The 19428-nt window shown below is 44.8% G+C and overlaps 1 protein-coding gene across 1 annotated transcript; it reads right to left on the reverse strand.

The window, feature by feature from the left end:
• Window positions 1–1165: 1165 nt before the first annotated feature.
• On the reverse strand, window positions 1166–10904 carry LOC117587423. The gene is made up of 3 exons (XM_034278093.1): window positions 10552–10904; window positions 2319–2582; window positions 1166–2243 (listed from the first exon to the last, which is right to left on the reverse strand). The coding sequence occupies exons 1-3, from the start codon at window positions 10639–10641 to the stop codon at window positions 1470–1472; spliced, it is 1128 nt and encodes a 375-aa protein (XP_034133984.1). The 5' UTR covers window positions 10642–10904; the 3' UTR covers window positions 1166–1469.
• Between the last annotated feature and the right edge of the window lie 8524 nt (window positions 10905–19428).

Consider the following 19428-nt stretch of genomic DNA (forward strand, 5'->3'; position numbering starts at 1 on the left):
TTAGTTAAAACTACAAACATAAGAGAAAACTGTTATTAGCTTATGCATAACTGAAACGACTTTTGTGCGTAAATATATGAAGTAAAACCAAAACAAATAGGGCATACTTTTGGGGTGGGCTTAATAAAATCTTATGGCATACTTTCAGGCTGCTGCTTTCCATGCTTTATATTCAATAATAGCTTAAAAGGCGGATCCTTGCAGTCCTTAAGGTCCTTGTGCAGTTCAAACGATACTTGAAATTCTTCCGCTGGTAAGGAAACGCTGTACGTCGTCGTCGGATGTGAAATGGACAAATTATAAAAAATATGTCCTTAATCCCTGATGTTCTTGAACCGAAACTGATCGAAAACGATCAGAAAAGATTTTCTGATTACGAAAAGGCATAGCACATCCCGAAAGGACCACATATAGCGGAGAAAACAGCAAAACAATATCCTTGTACATTTTTAAGACAAAATAATTGAACCTTGAAGTATGCAACAGTTTTTTTATGAAATTTGAAATGTCGCTCACGTGTTGCATATTGAACATTTGAACCTTGAAGTATGCAACAAATGTCATAAAATATGCCATTAAAATTGTGTTGCATACTTCAAGGGTCACGTGTCCAATATGCAACTCGTGAGCGACATTTCAAATTTCCGAAAAAAATTGGTGCATACTTCAAGGTTCAATTATTTTGTCTTACAAATGTATTTAAATTGTGTTGCATACTTCAAGGTTCAATATTTTTGTCTTAATATTTTTTCCAGTTTCGTAGCAGGCAGCTTTTGGTGGTGTGTCGTTTGCACAGTAGCGCCCCCGCGATCACGACGGCCACTTCTAGAACTAAAAATTGTAGTTCGAATCGTATTTTTCCGCGCCACTCTGGCTCACCACAGTTTATCGCTGCTGCTAATTATTTATGCCACCGAAATGTTGCTGGAAACATGTTGCCAAGCGCATTGCGTCGAGAGCTCAAGGGCCGCACTTGAAAACTTAATGAGAGCCACTCGAATCGCTAATCACATGTAAGTGAAGCGTTCCCTGGCCAACCCTCCGCCAGGATTCATCTCACTCACTGAGCGGTGAGGGAGAGGAAGTGGCAGGAGGCTGAAGGCAACAGGAAAACGTGTGGATTGCTGGGGCGTGGACACACATCTCTCGAGGGTTGCATTCGAAGGATGATTGCATTGTTCCGATTTTATTTACGTATAATTTACTTTCACAATAGAAAACTTATCAATAGAATAAAAATATTTCAATTAATTGGTAAATGGTGGACCCTCAATGTACAACTAAAACCTGGGGACCAGATCCTGGTCCTGGTCCATAAACTATATCACAAAAGCCTTCTTAGTGGACTAATACGCATAGAGAAAACAATTCCTATATGATATTTCTTTCACCTATCGTTCCCTTTGCAGTTCGATATTAATAATCCCCTTTAAAATACCCTCTAGAATACCCTCAGCCACCCTCTAAGTCTATACTTCAATGCTCTTGGCCTGCAGACTCTTGAGTATGCCCAGGAGCTGGAGAGACTCCAGCGGCTCGAAGTCATCCGCATAGCGTACCGCGGACGACTTGACCACATGTCGCTCCCTGGGCATGTCCAGGGTGAGGGGTAGCTGCTCGGCCATCACCGAGTGGTGGGTAATCAATGCCTTGAGAGTGCTGAACTGCTTCTTGGCCCCCTTCAGGCGGTACATCTGGGTGCGCGTGGACTGCACGGGGTACGTCTTCACCTTCCGTTCGAGACGCAGACAGAGCTCAAAGTGGCGGGGCGTGCTGCGGCGGAGCAGGAAGCTGCCTGGAGTCGACTGCTGCAGATGCTCGTGAGCGGCCTTCGCACTGATGCGGGGCTGGTACCAGGCGCAGGCCAACAGTTCCGGCTCCTCATCATCGTCGTCGTCCTCGGTGCTGTTGGCGCTGTTGTAGCGGGGCAGGGATGTCCGCTTCTTGGGCGAGCTGCGACGCTGTTTGTTGCTCGATGTGTTCTCCACCAGCAGCTGGCAGCAGTCGGAGATTCCGGCATCGGACTCATCCTCCTCCTTGTTGGAGTCGCTTGGCTGACTGCTCTGCCAGCAGTTGAGCGACAGCAGCGACTTCTGGGGCGAGCGTTTGGGCGTGTCCGCATGGCTACTGCTGGAAATGGTGCTGCTGTTGGAGTTGGAGTTGGAGCTGCAGCTGCAGTCCGCATCCCTTTCCTCTTCCTCTTCCTCCGCGTCGGCCTGGTACGAGGAGTCGAGAAGGTCCTGCTGCAAAGCGAAAGAGGAGAAACCATCCGGTTAGTTTTCCATTGTAAATGGAACTTTCTTCAGGGGACTACTAACCTCATCATAATCACTGGTTGGCTCTTCATTCAGCGCCCGCTCCTTGTGCGAGGGTTGGGCAAACAGTTTGCGGTGCAGAAAGTTCTTCATGCTGTCGTAGACTTTGTGAGTGCGACTCTGAATGGGCTCCTCGGTGGCCACTAGCGCTGCTCCTGACCTTGGGAACTGCAGTTTGCTGCTCCATTGTTGGCACTTCTCGAAGGACGAGTCTTTGTACTGCCCGTAGATGTCAGAATAGGCCGGGCACTTGATGGCATTGCGTAGCTGTCGGAACGAAAACAAACGATAAGGTGAAATTGTTGGTTAGTTTTGGCCATGATAGAATTTGTAGCAAATGTCACATAAATCTTGTACCCCCAGCCCTAAGCTCTAATTTTTTTCCGTTGAAGAGTGCTCCGTTGTGTAACGAGAACCATTCAGATAACACACCATTATCCCTGTTTTTGTTTCACAGTCTCAGTCTCAGGCTCCCTCTCTGCTGCCCGAGTGCGCTTTGTTCTGCTCTTGCCATTGTCAAATCCAATCCCATTCCCACTTTTAGAGGCCTTTCCCTTTCCCAAATCTCTCTCTCGACTCTCATCCGACTCCTGCTAATGCTTTTGGGTCAGTGCCTGCTGCCTCATGCTGCTGTGATACTCATTCGTATCCTTGTAATGCGCTTGCTCTACTTGTTCATTGTTGTATAATTTGCCAGCCTGTTGTTTTCACTTCTTGTATTTGCCTTTCAGTTCGCCCATAAAATATTCATAACGCAGGCAGGCAGGCAGTCACATGAGTACCAGGGGTTCCAAGGGCTCTGCTCGTTGGGATCCCTCATAGTTAGCTTTGCCTCACTGTCACATGAAAATATTTGAATAATGCTCGCTTTTGACTTTAAAGTTGCAGCAGTTCCAGTGCTACTCCTTCTGCTGTTACTTGTGGTACGTAAAGGCTTTCCCTCCACGGATCTTTAATAACTTTTTTGCCACTTCTAGAACTTGGCTATTGCCAGAGAAATCTACATGTATGTGGACATGTCGGGTATACCATGGGAATACGAGTTCAGGGGCATCTACAACAAGACCTTGCGGCAACGAGTGACGCAAGTTTTCTACAATGGCCGTTGGACGGATCCCATGATAAGCGGCAGGGATCTAGATGCTGCTTCTTGCACAAATCCTTTAAATCTACTCATCGCCTTGGCTGTTGCATCCTTTGTTATAGTCTAGTGGGAGGAAGAAAGGGCAGTTCGATCTCATTGCGCTGCAGGCACACCCCTTTTTAGCACGAATCGAAATCCTTAAATCCATTGCGTGTGCGACACTTCAGCACGAATACACACACAGAACCAACACTCCAAAAAATGGCAAAATAATGAGCATTCAATTGAATGGCAGGCAGTCCGGGACAATGGTAGCTTCCAGGTAGCTGCTGCTCTTCACTGTACGTGGGATAATGAAATTGAATTCAATGGATAAAGAGTAAGCGGCAGGGAGTGGCAGTGGCAGTGGCAGTGGCAGTGGAAGTGTCGGCTCTCCTCTCTCATAATTCAACACATTCAATAAATTCCAAATGCAAAACCAAACAAAGGGAAGTGCAGACGCAGAACTTCCGTTGCACCACCCCACCCCTGATTTGCATTTCCAATTGAAAATCTTGTTTATGTGAACGGACATACACGACGAAAATTGTTTCTACATCTTGTCCAATGCCCATTAATTCGTGGCCAACGAGCCATGGCCAAAAGAGTTTCTTTGATGTGGCCACGCAGCGCATAAATCTGCTGCCAGAGGTTTGACCAACAGCACAGAGCAAGAAGGCTGTCGAAGGGGAGCGTAAAAGCGGCGTGAAAATGCCTCAGAGTGTACCTTTTATCGGCTTAAATCAAACACACAATGGGGCAACAAGCGTTTAATGGCTACGATTCTTGCCAGTTACATGAGTTTTAATTTATGCAAAGCAAACCCCAAAAAGGAACAGTAATTTCAATGATAATAGACCTCCAAAAGAAGATTCCCAAAATGGAATCAAAAGAAACAGAATGAGAAAAACTTGAGCCTCTCCATACGGTAGTGACCAAAAGGTGTTGGCGTTGCTCTCCTTTGATTGTGTGTGTGTGTGCGTGCTAATGCAATAATCATAGGGTCTGAGAGGTCTGTCTCTGCATCAATCCCTCTGTCTGTCTGTCTGTCCCTCTGTCTATCCGTCCCTGATCCTGCCCTGCGGAAAGGTAACTCTAATTGATGATGAAGCATAGCCCCGAGAGCCCACTACCACTCCACCACTCTCTCTCTCTGTCTTCGGGGCTTCTATCTATCGTATCTCTTTGTTTGCCCTGCGAGGTGTTAGCATATTTTCGTAATCAAAATGTGTTACAATAAAAACTTGAGGAAAACTCAGGTAAGAGCTGCTGCTGCTCTGCCAACGCATCGAAGCACCTACGCCAGCTGACGAACAACAAAAGAAGATGGAAGGGAAACCCTTCGGTCTTTTGGTCGCCCTTTGCCCCAACTCCTTTTCTGGTCTTATAAAAACAGTTGTTAAATTTTCATTTATTGTGCATTTAGAGTGAGTCGAAGCGGGGAGCGGGGAGCGGGGAGCGGGAATTGGGATACGGGGGTATCGGCAGGGAAAAGAAAAATTAGTTGAAGTGGCAGGGCAAGATGAGTTGATGAATTTATTGAAATGTTTCCTTTTTTCTATGCAAGGCCACTTGTGGTCCCACACAGAGGAGAACTCACGGACATATGCCTGAATTTTCAGCCATGAAAAATCAAGCAGCTGTTGAAGGACCCACCCTTGGTGGGTCCAAACCACAACCTACAGCTTTTCAGTGGCTCTGCCTGGTGGCTATTAAATTGCAACCGCAATAACGCTAACCACTCGCTTATCCTTCACAAATTGGGCAATTGCCAAAGCAGCTGTGCTGCCAAAACAAAACTCCTCCTCCTTCATCTCTTTCTCCGCCTACTCCTAGTCCGAAGAGCAACCCATTTCACCCTCAGTTCCACCCATGGCACAATCAATGAAATTTTGTAGATTCTTTTAGACATTTTCGAATGGAAATTAGTAATATTTCAGATGGTCGCAAGCATTAGGGAAACATTTTGGAATATTTTGTAGACATTTCGCTTTTAGTTCCAGCTAATTTGACAGTTTAATGCCACACGAACGGGCAGAGCAGAGCAACGTGGAGCAGAGTGGAGCGTTCAAATTGGATCCCCCAGCACACACATCACACACGTGTCGTGTCTGTTCCGGGGGCTTTCAAAATGTCAGAGATACACGGACTCGCGAGTAGTTTATGACATTTTTTAAAACATGTCTTTCCCTGCCACACACACCCCCCACCCCATTCCTACTCCTCTCCTATGTGTACTTTTCACTGAAATATCCCAAAAAGTTTTTGTTAAACGAGTGAGTTCGTTTTTTGGGCATCTCGTAAAATGATTTTCCCACTAATTTAGTTTTATACGCAGGGAAAATGTTTATGGTTTTGTTTCTTGTGTTTGATATTCTTTTTTTATTGCAATTAGCAGTGCCTTTTGCTGGAAAATCCTTTGTTTAGACACATGTGGCGTGTGGCATTGGCTTTTTTACGACTTTCCGTGTTGCTGCTTCGGCCGAGGCTTTTCTGTGGCATTTTTATAGGTGTAAAAAATTGGGTCATATGAAAAATTATTGAAATGTGAAACGAATTGAGTTTTTTCTCATCCTCCAGCCTTCATGCGTATATTGTCTGTGTTTTTATGTGAGTTTAAAAAACCATTTTGATGGGTTTATTAAATGCAAATTAAAAAATTGTTGAAATTTTAATTGTATTTTATGAGGCGCAGGTCGTTTTCTTTGTATTCTTTTTACGGGTTGTGTGTGTGTGGGGGTAGAGAATTCTCAAGAGACGATGAGAGGGCATGGGGGAGTCTGCTATGCTATGCAGATGAAGTGGAACAGCAGGGCGCCCTCCCTCTGGAAGAGGGACACTCCAACGTACAAGTGGTCAAGGGAATGAACTTTTCAAATTTATCATTTCGAGGGGTTAGCGAACAATTTAATTAGAAAAAGACCCACTCGTTCTCTCTAGCTCTCTCTTTGGCAACTTTTTTGTGCTGCAACTACTAGGAAAAACTACTACGAGGAGTGCACTGGTGCTGGGGTATTATGTGCTCTTGGTCTAGTCACTCAACTTTTGCAGTCTAGTAGTTTTCGCATGCAGATAGTTCTGCCCGAGAGTCTAGAGCCGTTTCGTCGTCTAATGCACACACAAATCCTTTGGTGGGAAGCCATATGAAACTCAAACAGCACGACGCGGACTCGGATACACGGCCACGGCCGTGGTTGCCAGGCATGGGATTGGGAATGGCAATGGACAACGTGATACATGGACAACTGATAACGATGATGTTGGCTGCTTGGTTTGCTGTTGCCGGACTGTTGTCCGATGTGATGGCCAGACGCTAAACCAAACCCAAAACTATTCGTAGCCAGGCCCTACACACGTACAACCGTATGCAGATGGAGAGGGGCACAAAGACAGATATGTGTACATATAGATGGGTTGGCTATACCGTTGAAAGCTTTTTTGCATATTTGCATTACATTTTCATGGCGTGGCATGTGGCAAACAAAACGAGGGGCCGGACAGGGCAGTGTAGAAGTACGAGCACACTGCGAAAATGTATATTGAGTCGAGCGTAAAAATAACAATGCAGACAGATGATGGTCGACGACTACGGCGGCAGACACAGTAGACAACGACGGACGCCCAGACGGGCAGACAGCATGAAAATAAGTGAAATTGTTGTTTACTCAAAACGACGGGGCTACTCCGGAGTCACACTCAGGCTACACAGATCGTCAGATACAGCTACAGATACAGCTACAGCTACAGCTACATTCGTGAGCAGTGAGCAGTAGTTTGGGCAAAATATGGAGCATAAATTACAACAATGCATGCAATGGGAATGCGAAGGGGCAATCCGAGACTTGCCAGTCGCCGGCTATTTAATTATGCTCATCAATTGTGCAGCTTTCTGTTGCAGTTGCAGTTGCAGTTGCAGTTGCACTCCGTTCCCCCATTCCTCCCTGCCTGCTAATAAATCTTTTGGTTTAGTCAACGAGGCAAGCGGCGTCGTCTGGTTGGAAATTTCAAATTAAATGCACTTAAAATCATCGCAATTAATTTCTATCCTTAGAATTTCCACTTACCGAACCAAACTGAGCCCCAAAATCAAAGATTCAGTGTGTGCTTGTGCCTGTGCCCTCGAGAATACATTTTACATGTGTACAACACGACCATGGGATATAAACATTAATCATTGGCCTTGAGGGTGCGACGGAGCGTGAGTTCTTATGGGGAAAGTGCATTAAAATGCCTTAGAATTTAAATGCCTCAGCTCATTGCTGCTAATCGTCGCCAGAAGTTGATTTAATTTTAGCTCCATCTCATCGAGAATTATGAGGCCCATCATGCGCCAGACCAGAGCAGTCCATCGCATCCCCGGAATCCGGCCGAAGCGGCAGGAAGGGCACCGATAGACACGATAGAGGACCAGACCAGACCAGAAGCCACTTAGGCAGGGCGATGATGGCGTCGGAGCATGGCACCATAAAGTGCCCGGAGAGGCAGATGCCTCCAAACAGATTTATCCAACGGCAGATATAAGCATATTGCATATGTGTGTGCGAGTGTATCTTGTGTGGCTCCATTGTGCAGTCTAGGAGTTGGGATTATGCAGGGGAAAGTACGAACTATAAATCATAACTAGATTCTTCTTACAGAAGATGCAACGCTCTGGCGGAGAACATTCATGGAACCATAACTCAAATGTTTGTACGAGAATTCAGAGTAATTTCGATCGTCATACAGATAGAGATTCGATCCACTCCGTGGCAAATTATGATCTCCACAAACATAACAAAATATCAACTAAATTCCGCTTTGCTTTTGCCGACGCAGAGCTCATTGCTCAGTGTATCTTTTGCTTTCTTAATTGTTTTAGATTTTAATCCAGCAATATGGTTGCAGTTCCCTCCTTGTTTATCCGTCCATCCTCCCTGACTGCACCAACCATATGGTCATCAGAGCGACAACAGACCGCGTCCAGCTGACGTCCCAACCCAAGGGACAGGCCAACAGTTGTGTGACAATTTTATTAGTTCTGGTCTTTTGCAGCTTGTCTCGATTCCATTCTGTGCGGAGTGCCTCGGATCTTTGACCCGCGACCGGCGATGCGATGCCTTTTATCTCGTATCGTGAGTCGGCTAATTGAAATCGTTTGTCAGCACAGTGGCCCCAACCCCACCCGGACTGTAAACAGACAATTTCCCTTGGGCAATAGATTTTGATAACGGATGCAGATTGTCGATTCTCGATTCCTGTATTTGGGGAGGTGTCGAGCGATTTACGCTGCCTTGAAAGAAGTGTATGCGATATGCTCAGAGATCTGAGAATTTCAGACTCTGCATTCTTGCAGTTTCTTTTGAGTTTGAAGAACTCTTTTGTGCGGTTCAAGTCTTCTAGGTAAATCAACTCCCGTTGCGACCACACCCGTCACACGACAAGCATCAAAACGACAACTTCCTATTTCAAAAGACAATCCTTTAGGGAGCCAAAACCCAAACACGGCAACACCCACAACAAAAAGTGAAAAAATTGAATAAAAGGAAATAGGAAAACAAGACAGATTTCCATAGATCAAAACAAAAAGAATCCGAGTCGAGATAAAGTGGCAGGGCCGTAGTGGCACAACGGTGTGGGATGGACTGGCCATGGCTCTGACTCTGGAATGAGTGTCAATTCCCGTGAAAAATGACAGGCGCAGAAGGAACAATGATGGAAAATGCACAGAGAGCCAGCAGCACAGAAGAAAGATAAAAGAGGAGTAGCCGGGGCAGAAGGCAAAACGCAAACTGTCATTCAGTTTGAAATTACAAACTTTTTTTCCCCAGATTTTGTCACTCTTTTAAATAAATATTTTGATAAATGGTAAGGCGGATGGTAGGGATGGATGCTGCTGCTGCGCATTGTCGCTTCACGAGTAAGCATCGCGGGGGAAGTCAAAGTAGGAGATTAGTAAAGCAAAGTAGCTACCTAAGAAGATTTACCCAGAGATCTGACGGTAAATGAGACAACAGAGAGACAGCGCGAAAGAGAGAGAGTTGACTTTCAGGTAGCTTCTCAGGTAGTTTGTCTTAATTAAGATATTTGACTAATCTGCTTTTGGGAATCAACATCATCAGAGCCAGAGCCAGAGCCGAAGCCGAAGCCAGACGTCGCCATTCCACACCATCGACTTACAGCAGGCGATAAAGCCTAGTTAACGCTTATCGCTAATCAAATACAAATACTCGAATAGAAATCCATTTAGTCGAATCAATCATTATCTTTATGGGCGAGCAACATATGTTGTTTCCATTTCTGATTCCCCCCAGTCTCTCCATTTTGTTTGCTCTACTTATCGCCAGAAATCGCTGCATTTACAATTTGATTTATTTGATTTACTTTTCTGATTTCTGTTTGTTGGCTTAACGCTGGGCTTAGAGCAGCTCTCCCTCCCTCTGTCAGCTGTCCTCTATCTCTCTGCTGTGTTTGTTTTATATACTTTGATTAGCTTTTTATGCAAATCATATTTATTTGATTCTATGTGATTTAGTGTTCCACTGATTTACGCCGACAGTCGAGTTTATTATGCTTCAGTGTCCGTCGTATCTCTCGTATCTGTGACACTAAATCATTTTAATTGTTGTCGTTTCGTGTTTTGAATTTCGTTATGCACCCCCCCACAGAACCCGACACTCCGCAGCCCCACAGATGGTCAACATGGAGCGAAGCTTACAGTGGATAGTTGGGTGCTAAGTGTGTGCGTGGGTTGGCTTGGGAGGGAAATACTACTACTTCGCACTCTGTGCCTCCTTTGTGAATGTGCGGGGGAGTGTGAACTTTGTATAGATTCTGTGTAATGTGTGTGTGATATTTTGTAAGCTATGGTTGCCAGTCACCATAATTGGAAGCTCTATTGGATGGTCAAGGAAGTTATTTACTTGTGAGGGATGATCTTTAATCTCTCCCCTTAAGTAACTGCCCATTGAGACCCTCCTTTATAATCCTTCAAACCCCATAGTTGGTAGTTATTATTCTGCTAAGGAATATAATAAACATAAATCTTCCTCAAGTAACTATCTTTTAACCACAGTTTCTCAGACAGTCCCAAACTATTCCTCCCCCCAACCTATTTGCATATTCTGCAAGACTCACCATCTTGTTCTTATTCTGCGTATCCTTTTTGTTGCGTTTGTTGATGTTATCCGTGGCGCCAAAGCGATTGTATTGGAACAGGCGACCCATTTGAAGCAGTTTTTAGTTTGGTTTTTTTTCGTAATGTTTACACTTCACTCCACAAACAAATGCCACAAGAAGTATGCAAAAGTCGTAATCTTGGGAAACTTATGGGATTCTTTCTTTCGAAATGTGTTCAATAATTTAGCCGCGTAATCGATTCTAAGTCGAAGTCCGAAATCCAAGTCCGAAGTGTATGTGAAACGAGCGAGTCCGGAGTTCGGGGAGCGATGCGAGCGATCAGTTCGAAGTGCGCAGAGGGAATGAAATGAAAACGCCGCCGAATGCATTCGAAAAAGTACAACGGAAAATGAGCACGAGACGAAAGCAAAGAAGAAGCAGGGCAGTCAGCAGGCAGGCAACAGCGCCCATGAGGTGAGGGTGAGTGAGAGAGAGAGAGAGAGAGAAAGAGTGAAGAGAGTCGAGCAGAGAGGGCAGCAGCGGCAGAGATACAAAATTTCATGACAGGGCAGACGGCGACGCTAGCGTCGACGTCAACCGGCGTTGTTCATGCATTTACCGCTAGTTCTATGCCTCTGTGTAGCTGCCTGTGTGAAGAAAAACCAACACAGGCACACAAAGAGAGACCAAAACACACACACAACAGAGGAACAAACACAGACACACACACAGACAGAGTCGCACAGAGGAACGAACACTCAAAACAGCAGCAGCAGCAGAAGCAAAATAGACGAAGAAAAAACCACTCCAACAAAAAGCGAAATGAGAAAAATTTACTACAACTACACTGAGAGAAAAAAGAAGTGCCTCCCCTGCCTGCCAAAATAACAAAAAACAAATGACAAGTACATGAAATGAGAGGAACTTCTGTTTTGGGCAGTCGGCATGGGGCGTTGGGCGGACGGAAAAAGAGTGAATGAAATGCGAGGGCTGTGTAGTACAGCCCAGAGTTTGAGTCTTGCCGTGATGACTGCTGACCCAGGGGGTTGGCGGAGTAGGTGAGTGAGTGAGTGGTTCGGTGCGAGTCCTCAACAAGTTGAGTGAAGAGTGTGGGTGGTGGTTGCTCTAGAGTACGGGCTGGACCGCTGTGTGAGCAAGCGAGTCATTCATTTTGGACAGCAGAAGGAAAAGCGTCCAAGCCAAGTTTTTGACTTTTCATTTCTGTACAGAGTATTGAAGGCGCTTTGGGTTTGTATGGGTGTCCCCCCGTTCTGTATGTGTATGCGTGAGTGCTTTCCCTGTACGAGTGTGTGTGTGTGTGAGTGTGTCATTGATGCACGCTCTACATTTGGCTTCTTCATTTGCCTCTGGGTGCCTTTTGCTTATTTGTTTAACGTACACTCGTAATCGCATGTGCCACCCACTCGGATGGACTGCCTCCTGGTTGCTTTTCCCCCTCCCACCATCTCCACTACATTGAAACTTTCAGCTTCTTCTTGTTCGCTTGCCTTTTTTCCCGAGCCCGAGCATAAAATAAACACAAAAAACTTTTTCAGTCTCATTCAGCAGTGGGGATCCAAAGAGCCACCCACAGCATGCCGTAATTATCATTATCCTTTGCCCCTCGTTTGCTCTCTTTCCCTCTCTCTCCCCCCCCTTTTCGCTCTCGCTCCCATTTTGCGCTTTTCATTTTCTCTTTTTTCCAGTGCTGTTTATACAGGCAACTATGGCACTTTAATTGAAGTCAATTTTTTATACTCTATGGTAACTTTTACTGCTGCTCTGCAGCACCACCTCCCACCTCCCTCCTGCAGCTCCCTTTTGGAGCCATTTTCATTGAAAATAATTTTGCAACTTATTAGCACCTCCGGAAATTATGAGTTCAAGCTTTTTTGTGGCTTGTTTACGAGACTGCGCTTGGCTTGTTCCATTTTCTCGTTTCGCCATTTTCTCCATTTTATTATTAATTGAGCTGCTCCGCCTTTGGCTTCAGGCGTTCCCCCTTTGTTCCCCACTTAATTAGTACGACGCCTCGGAAGGATGCAAGTTCCATCAGGAGTGCAGCAAAGGATCGGGTTAATTGAAACACTTTTCGGGGCTCAATATGCCACAAATGCCACTTTTTATCAAAGTTTCCGGACAGCTGCAGCTAATACCTGATCAAACCCCCCTAATATATCATACTAAAATCCCTTTTCTCCCGCTACTTTAGGATAATCCCATATTTTTGCTGCTCTTTCAGCCCTGCCCACGATAAAGAATAGAATCCTGTCAGAAATATTACCCACATCTCGCACCCCTCGGGATAAAGTAATTTTTTATGGCAGGAAATCAGAGCCAAAGGACTGCTGATTATAATTAGATTATAACATTAATAAGTCGCTCTAACAAATGTTCAAATTTTCCGCTTTGTAGCCAGCATATCAGGCCAGTATCATTCCACTGTGCCACCCTCCCTTTCGCCTGGGTGGCGGTTGAACGATGACCCTCCTACTTTGGCTTAGCTGATATTTTGGCAACAGTTGCGAAAATTGAATTCGGTTGCAGCGTTTAATAAATATTTCCCATTGTATCGTTTGGCAACGCATCTCGCATCGATGAGAAAGCACTTTCGGGACACTTAAGGAGCGCAACGTGTACATAAATCAAGTGCAACCCCCCGAGAGGCAGATTGAATGGAGAGTTGTTGCTGCTCATCGTTCACTTGGGCTTGTGTGAATTGCAGTTTCATTAGATAGAAAGCTTTTACACACCCACCCACTCCTCTGAGGTTGATTTGTCATCACAATAACATTAATTTTCTTGGAGATTTCCGTTTTTTTGATTTTCCAATTGAATGTTGTGTAAATTTTGGCAGCTGTTCCCAGGACAGGACCGCACACACCCCGTTCCCATGTACCCATTCCCCCCAGAGAGCAGCACTTAATGTTCGTCAATTATTTGCAGTAATTTGCAATATTTTCCTAAATGCCTCGCCACTCAATGGTGATCCTCCCCTTAAATTGTTTTTAATGGCCATTTGCACTTACAGAGCACCCATTGACTGCAGGGCATACACCCCCGCACCGCATCATCGCACAATCGAGGAGACGCTTCAGCGTAATGGCTTCATCCAACGCTCTCTCCTCCATCGACAGCGATAAATGGCCTACAAGGAAGGAAATCTCGCTTGGTTTTCTGTTCTGTTTGTTATTGTTGTGTTCAGGTCGTTGGGTTTTACTTTTCGGCGTTTAATTTACGAGTGTAGTCGCAGCAGCATCGCACAAGGAAAATAAATGTTAATTTATTGACAGAGACAATGGCAAACAACATTTCGAATTTCTATCGCATCACACAACCCACCAGGAGGCCGACAGCAAGTGTTAAAAATGTAGTTAACAGATCTGCTTTAACAAACAATTTGTTTGAAACGAAAGAAACGCAAATCGAATGCAACCAGCACACCATAGCACAGACACAGCTCCAGGGCTTCAAGATTGTGTTTGAGTCTCAGTCTAAGTCTAGGGGTCTGGGGCTCTGATGGGGGCTTTCCCATTGAAGAATTTTGTGGCCTGCGGTGTCTTTGTGTGGCTTGGAGTTCTTTTTCTTTAAATTCCACATTTTTCTTTCGTTTCATCTTTAGCCCGATTCTCAAGTGTCTCTAGCAATTATGTATCTTTATAAATGATTTGTTAGGGGTGGTCTGATGCAGTTTCAAGTGGTGTCGGGTCTCTGGGTAATCCTTTATTTTATACGCATACTTATGTATTATCCATCCCAAAAATTATGTGTGAAAACCATTAAATCTAACTTTAATTGTTTTCTGCTTGTTGCACTGTTGTCAAAGCCTCTGGGGCACTGGCACTGCCACTGGCACTGGCACTGGCTCTGGGCTCTGCTTCGTTTTTCATTCTTCGTGTTTCCCCATTTTCCCAGTTTGATTTTAAATTTTGGTTTACGACTGCGCGCCGGCAAGTTCTACAGATATTTTAATTGCTGCGCTTTGCGTTTTTCAATGTTCTCATTTTATATGTTTTGTGTTGTGTTTTGTTGTGTGTGTTTCCCCGCCCTAACAGCGCCCCGCCCAGCTACAGAATAATAAATCATTTTGGGGCTTCTCTGGGGGAGGGCAAACATCGCCTTTTTGAATAATTTTTCGTTGTTGAATTTTGATTTAGCTCTTGAAGAAGCGGGCAACAGTTTGTGCTATTCATATTTTATAGGACATTAACTTGTCCCAAAAGATAATTTCATTTGACATGGCTTTAGTGGCTGGGCAGCCCTAGATTGTACTTTCTTTCCATACTTAGTTGGCATTTCTCGATCGATCAGTCATTTATCAAATGTCAGCAAAAGTTTCTTTCACTTTACCTTTTCTTTCCCATCAACATTAACGAGCACCCAAGGCTCCGCACCGCCCTTTCCCATATTTCTTCTGATAAAAAATAAAGCGCGCCCGTTGCATTTTGGAATTTCTCACACGTTTCGTTATATATCAAATTTATGTATGTTGTAGTCGAACGGGGGGAAACTCCTCCCTGCCTGCCCAAAGTTTTGTTTATTTTCCCTTGCATTCTCCGTAATGATTTCGATAACGCCCACATTAACGAGAACTTTCCGTTCGCTTCGGTTGAACAATGAAAACGATTTTCCAGCAGCACAAACAATTATAGCGATGCATAAATTAGGCACAACCCAACTTGAATAACTAATTTCCTGTACGGCAATTACCAAAAAAAGAAAGAGAGAGCGAGAAGCCGGCACAATCTACATGAGGGAACAAAACGTTCACTTACAATTCCTATTCCAATTCCAAGACCTATGCCGATTCCAAGTGCAAGTGCGCGTTTAATGAGCATATTTGGATGCATGATACATTTAATCGCTGGAAAAATGCACACAAAACGTACACCGAATGGACCCGCGAGTCAAAGAGGAATTCGAACCAATAAAAAAACGTGACAAAATGCAAGTTTGTGATAGCAAAGTGTTACCCTACTTGCAAGGCAAAGCGAATGGTAGTTTTTGTATGCACAGAGACACAGAACCGCAGAAACAACCACAAAAAGAGCAGAGCAGAACAGAGCAGAGCAGAGAGTGCTTGGCTCGATAAGGTGGAACACGACAGAACAGATCGCTGCACTTAATGCAGAACATTTTGATAGAGGCTCAGAGGTAGGGCCTGGGTTACGGGTTACGGAGGGGATTTTTATTTACGTTCCTACTTCAGAACAGACAAATAAATCGTAATTGGCGTACGAGGGTTTTTTTTTATTATACGATAGGATCGTCTAGTATCGAGTGGTTCGGGGTTTGTTTTTTTTCCATGCTCATTAAAATGAATAAAATGGAAAACTCGTAGCGTAGCGTAAAAAACAGCCGAAACGGGCCAGGAAAAATTCCAAAGAGCCGAAGTGGCGTTTTGCGGTTGAGGCCCTTTGTTTTCCAGGGCCCTTTTCCTCTCTCCGTGGCGGAAGTAGTGAAGTGTTATCGCCATTGAAAAATCTGTAGAGCGATACTAGAGTAATGATAGATGCCAGTCGAGCTGCTGAAGGTGCCGTTTTTCCTTTGTTTTCTCGGCGTGGAGATATGGCAAGGAGATACGACACAGAGTGCGACTGAGAGTGCGAACAGCTGCACAGAAGTTTGTTTAGGTTTGTCGTTTCGGCAATTTGCTGCAGAGTTTTGGCGATTATTTCGGAGCGATAGGCGAGGTAAACAGATTGGAAATTGGATGATAACGCTCTCAAAGGTTATGCTTCATTATTTGAATGTCAAAGCAGCAGCTACGGGTTCGAGAGTCGTGCGAGAGAGTCAATGTTCAGCGGGTTACTTTCGGATAGTTTTTCCCCAGGGTCCAGTAAAACTCCAATGCCAACTAATGACTGCCACTGTCAGCTAACGACTGCCTTAGTGACCCAATTTTCCACCACATGGAGAACTGCCAGCGTAAGAGAATTCATTTTGTGGGTAAAAAACCCCTCAAGATTAATGAACTACAAAAGATGGGAGCACAAATCATGTGAAATTGGAGAGTGTGGCACAAGGCTTACACATATTTCCCGAGAAGAACAAATGCGGGACAATTTCTCAAAGGAAAAAGGATACCAAATGCTCCACTACTAGCAGAGGCCCCAGGCACAGACACAGACACAGGCACAGGCACACGCACAGTAGGTGTCACGGCCAAGTGAGAATGTCACACTTGCAGCTTACGAGTAGACATAAAAAATATGCCCGTATCTGAACCTGAACCTGAACCTGAACCCGAGCACCAAACTTCCCTTCAGACTCCTGCCCATTTACATCTTCCCTTAAAGGTGCACCAAAGGAGAGGCGGACAGACGGACTCTGTGGCGTGGTACGTGTGCGCTTGGTGCCGCCAGGATGTGCCCATAATCAAGATGAAGACATGTGCAGTCGTTGGGCTTGTTATCCTTTACTTAGCCGTCGGTTTTCCTCTCCGAATTAATGGGCCCAGCCCCTTGGCGGACCTTAGCAGCTGCCGGCAGACGCTGCTTTTCCTCTGCATCCTTCATCCATTTGAATATTGGGTGTTGGATGAAATTTGATATTTTTCCCAGGCAGGCAGACGGTCCCGTTCCTGTGGCAGGAAGTGAGACTTGTAATTTTCGATATGGGCGCCTCTCCTCTCCTCCGCGACGTACTCGTATTTGTTTGGAATTAATGAAATTTAGACATAAAAATATATTTCCGAACGAGAAGGGCAAACAAACAAAGTAGGAAGAAGAGGATGGGAGACACGGAGAGAGGAAGAGTGGTCCTTAGCCTCCTGTTTGATGTGACTCATGAGGGTAATCAGTGGAAATTGAGTTATCTTTAAGGACATTTACATTACAGCATATGCTGATGCCACAGAGGAATGGCATTCACTGACTACGTGTAAGTGTGTGTGGGGTCCTTTTAGTGAAAAGAAACTTGGACTTAGTTTTGTCCGAAAGCGATTTTGATTTCCAAAGGAAAAGGAAAAGTTTTACATAAAGAAACGAAAATTGAAAAGAGAAAAAGTTGCAAAGGTTCTTGTGGACCATTTTTGCTTTGTTTTGGGATGAGAGGAGATGAGCGAGCAGCTCGTACTTCAAGTAGCCGCCACACACGCCTCTTGTTATCGCATCAGCAGCAGCATCAACAGCATCACCTATGACCTAATCCCCAGCAAAATGTCACCAGTGCTGCACACTTTCGACGCCCGTTTTCGCTTCGTTTCCCAACAAAGATCCTCTCTAATCCCGGCTCCTACTGCCTCCTTTTTCGCCCCCCCAAAAGGAAAATCTGATGAGTGAAAGATGCGGCTAGACAACAGCGCGAAACGAAATCCGCTTAATGCGATTTTCAAGTGGAAACCAATGCGAGTGTCCTTGTCGTCTCTGACTATGGCTCAGTCTCTGGCTCTAGCTCTAGCTCAGTCTCCTCATCCATTAGATTCCCTTTTGCTCACATTTTTCAAGGCTGCACACCGAGGGGAATAAATCGTAAACAATGCCAAAAACTGGAACAAAGAATTGCAAAAAAAAAGAAAATAGAAATAGAATTTTTAGTAGAACAAAAAGAAGTGCCTGACTGTCTGTCTGGACAGCTTGAGAGCGCCGCCGACAGGCAGACCGACAGCCAGACCGGCGCAGAAGGCCATTGTCGCAGGCTGAAGGATGAGTAGAGCCACCTAGAACCTAGTCCCTAGGTCCTAGGCCTAGACCTAGACACGTCGGCGTTTCGCTTCAAGGGTAAATGCAATTTTGGCACAGCCCGAGGAGAATTTATAGTGCAGCAGCAGCAGCAGCAGAGAACATCAGTTAATGACGTTGCAATGGAAAACAAAGCGGGAAATAATGAGTTTTCCTTTTTTGTGTCCTTGTCCCGTACTCGTCTATCAACCGCAACATGCAACACACACAGAGACAGAGTCACAATCAGAGTCGGAGTCAGAGTAAAGTCAATTTCAGTGCTCGAGGCAGCTGCACGAGAAAATTCAATTGTAATTGTGTTCGTACCTGTACCTGTACCCCTCATCCTCATCCATCCTCGCATATCCTTTCGCACAATGGCCAATTTAAATGGTGCTGTCAGCAGGCAGTCCTCGTCCACGGAGCACATCCTTTGGCCCAATGTACAATGGGGCAAGTAAATTAAAAGAAAATACGAAAACGCTTGTTTAATGAACCGCTCTCCCCAATCATAATTTTCGACAGAGATACAAAGACAACACGGGAGAAAGGTAGAGCAAAAGAGAGAACTTTTAGCCACTCATTGAGACAGCAGTTGGACAGCTGTCATAAGCAGAGCGATCCCTTCCAGAGGCCTTGTCAGTCAGTATCTTTCAGATACACGCTACAGAAAACGGTCCAATTAACCCTTTAGTCGAACGCCTGCGATATCATTGCCTTTCCCCTGTCCCTTCCGCTTCTCCCCTGCCCTCGCACACGACCGACTAAAAAGTATTTTCGTATTTCGTGTTTATTTTGGTAATTCAAATGCATCGTTTTAACCCTTTTCGTGTTGATGTCTTTTAAATGCGAGCGAGCTGACTGTGTAAATATTTTCCTTACTTTACTCCTCGCTGTCAGTCAATGACTGGAAGCACCAGAGACCAGCAACACCAAAAACAACAGCAGCTAGAGATGAGCGCGTGTTGCCTTATTATAGAGTCACTTTTCGATCGTGAGTCAGTAAAGTAAAATGATGGATATTTTAGATGATAGATTTACCTTTTTGTAGCTTTAGTTGAGGGGAACCGAATCTAGAAAGAAAGAAGTGGAATTTTAGTATTTATTTTATACTTTTAGGCATGTTTTCTACCCTCTTTTGGAGCATAATAGCATAGATCTTAGATAATACTATAAATACTACGCTTCTGTTCTCCTTTTTCATTGTAATACTCCCATCTCTCACATGCGTGTT

Source organism: Drosophila guanche, unplaced genomic scaffold, assembly GCF_900245975.1.
Source record: "Drosophila guanche unplaced genomic scaffold, DGUA_6, whole genome shotgun sequence".
NCBI lineage: Eukaryota > Metazoa > Arthropoda > Insecta > Diptera > Drosophilidae > Drosophila > Drosophila guanche.

Coding starts and splice junctions, on each gene's coding strand:
- LOC117587423 (XM_034278093.1), bottom strand. CDS start 10,641: ATGGGTCGCCTGTTCCAATACAATCGCTTTGGCGCCACGGATAACATC. Junction 2,583..10,551: donor CGCAGAATAAGAACAAGATG/GTGAGTCTTGCA, acceptor TCGTTCCGACAG/CTACGCAATGCCATCAAGTG. Junction 2,244..2,318: donor CAACCAGTGATTATGATGAG/GTTAGTAGTCCC, acceptor TTCGCTTTGCAG/CAGGACCTTCTCGACTCCTC.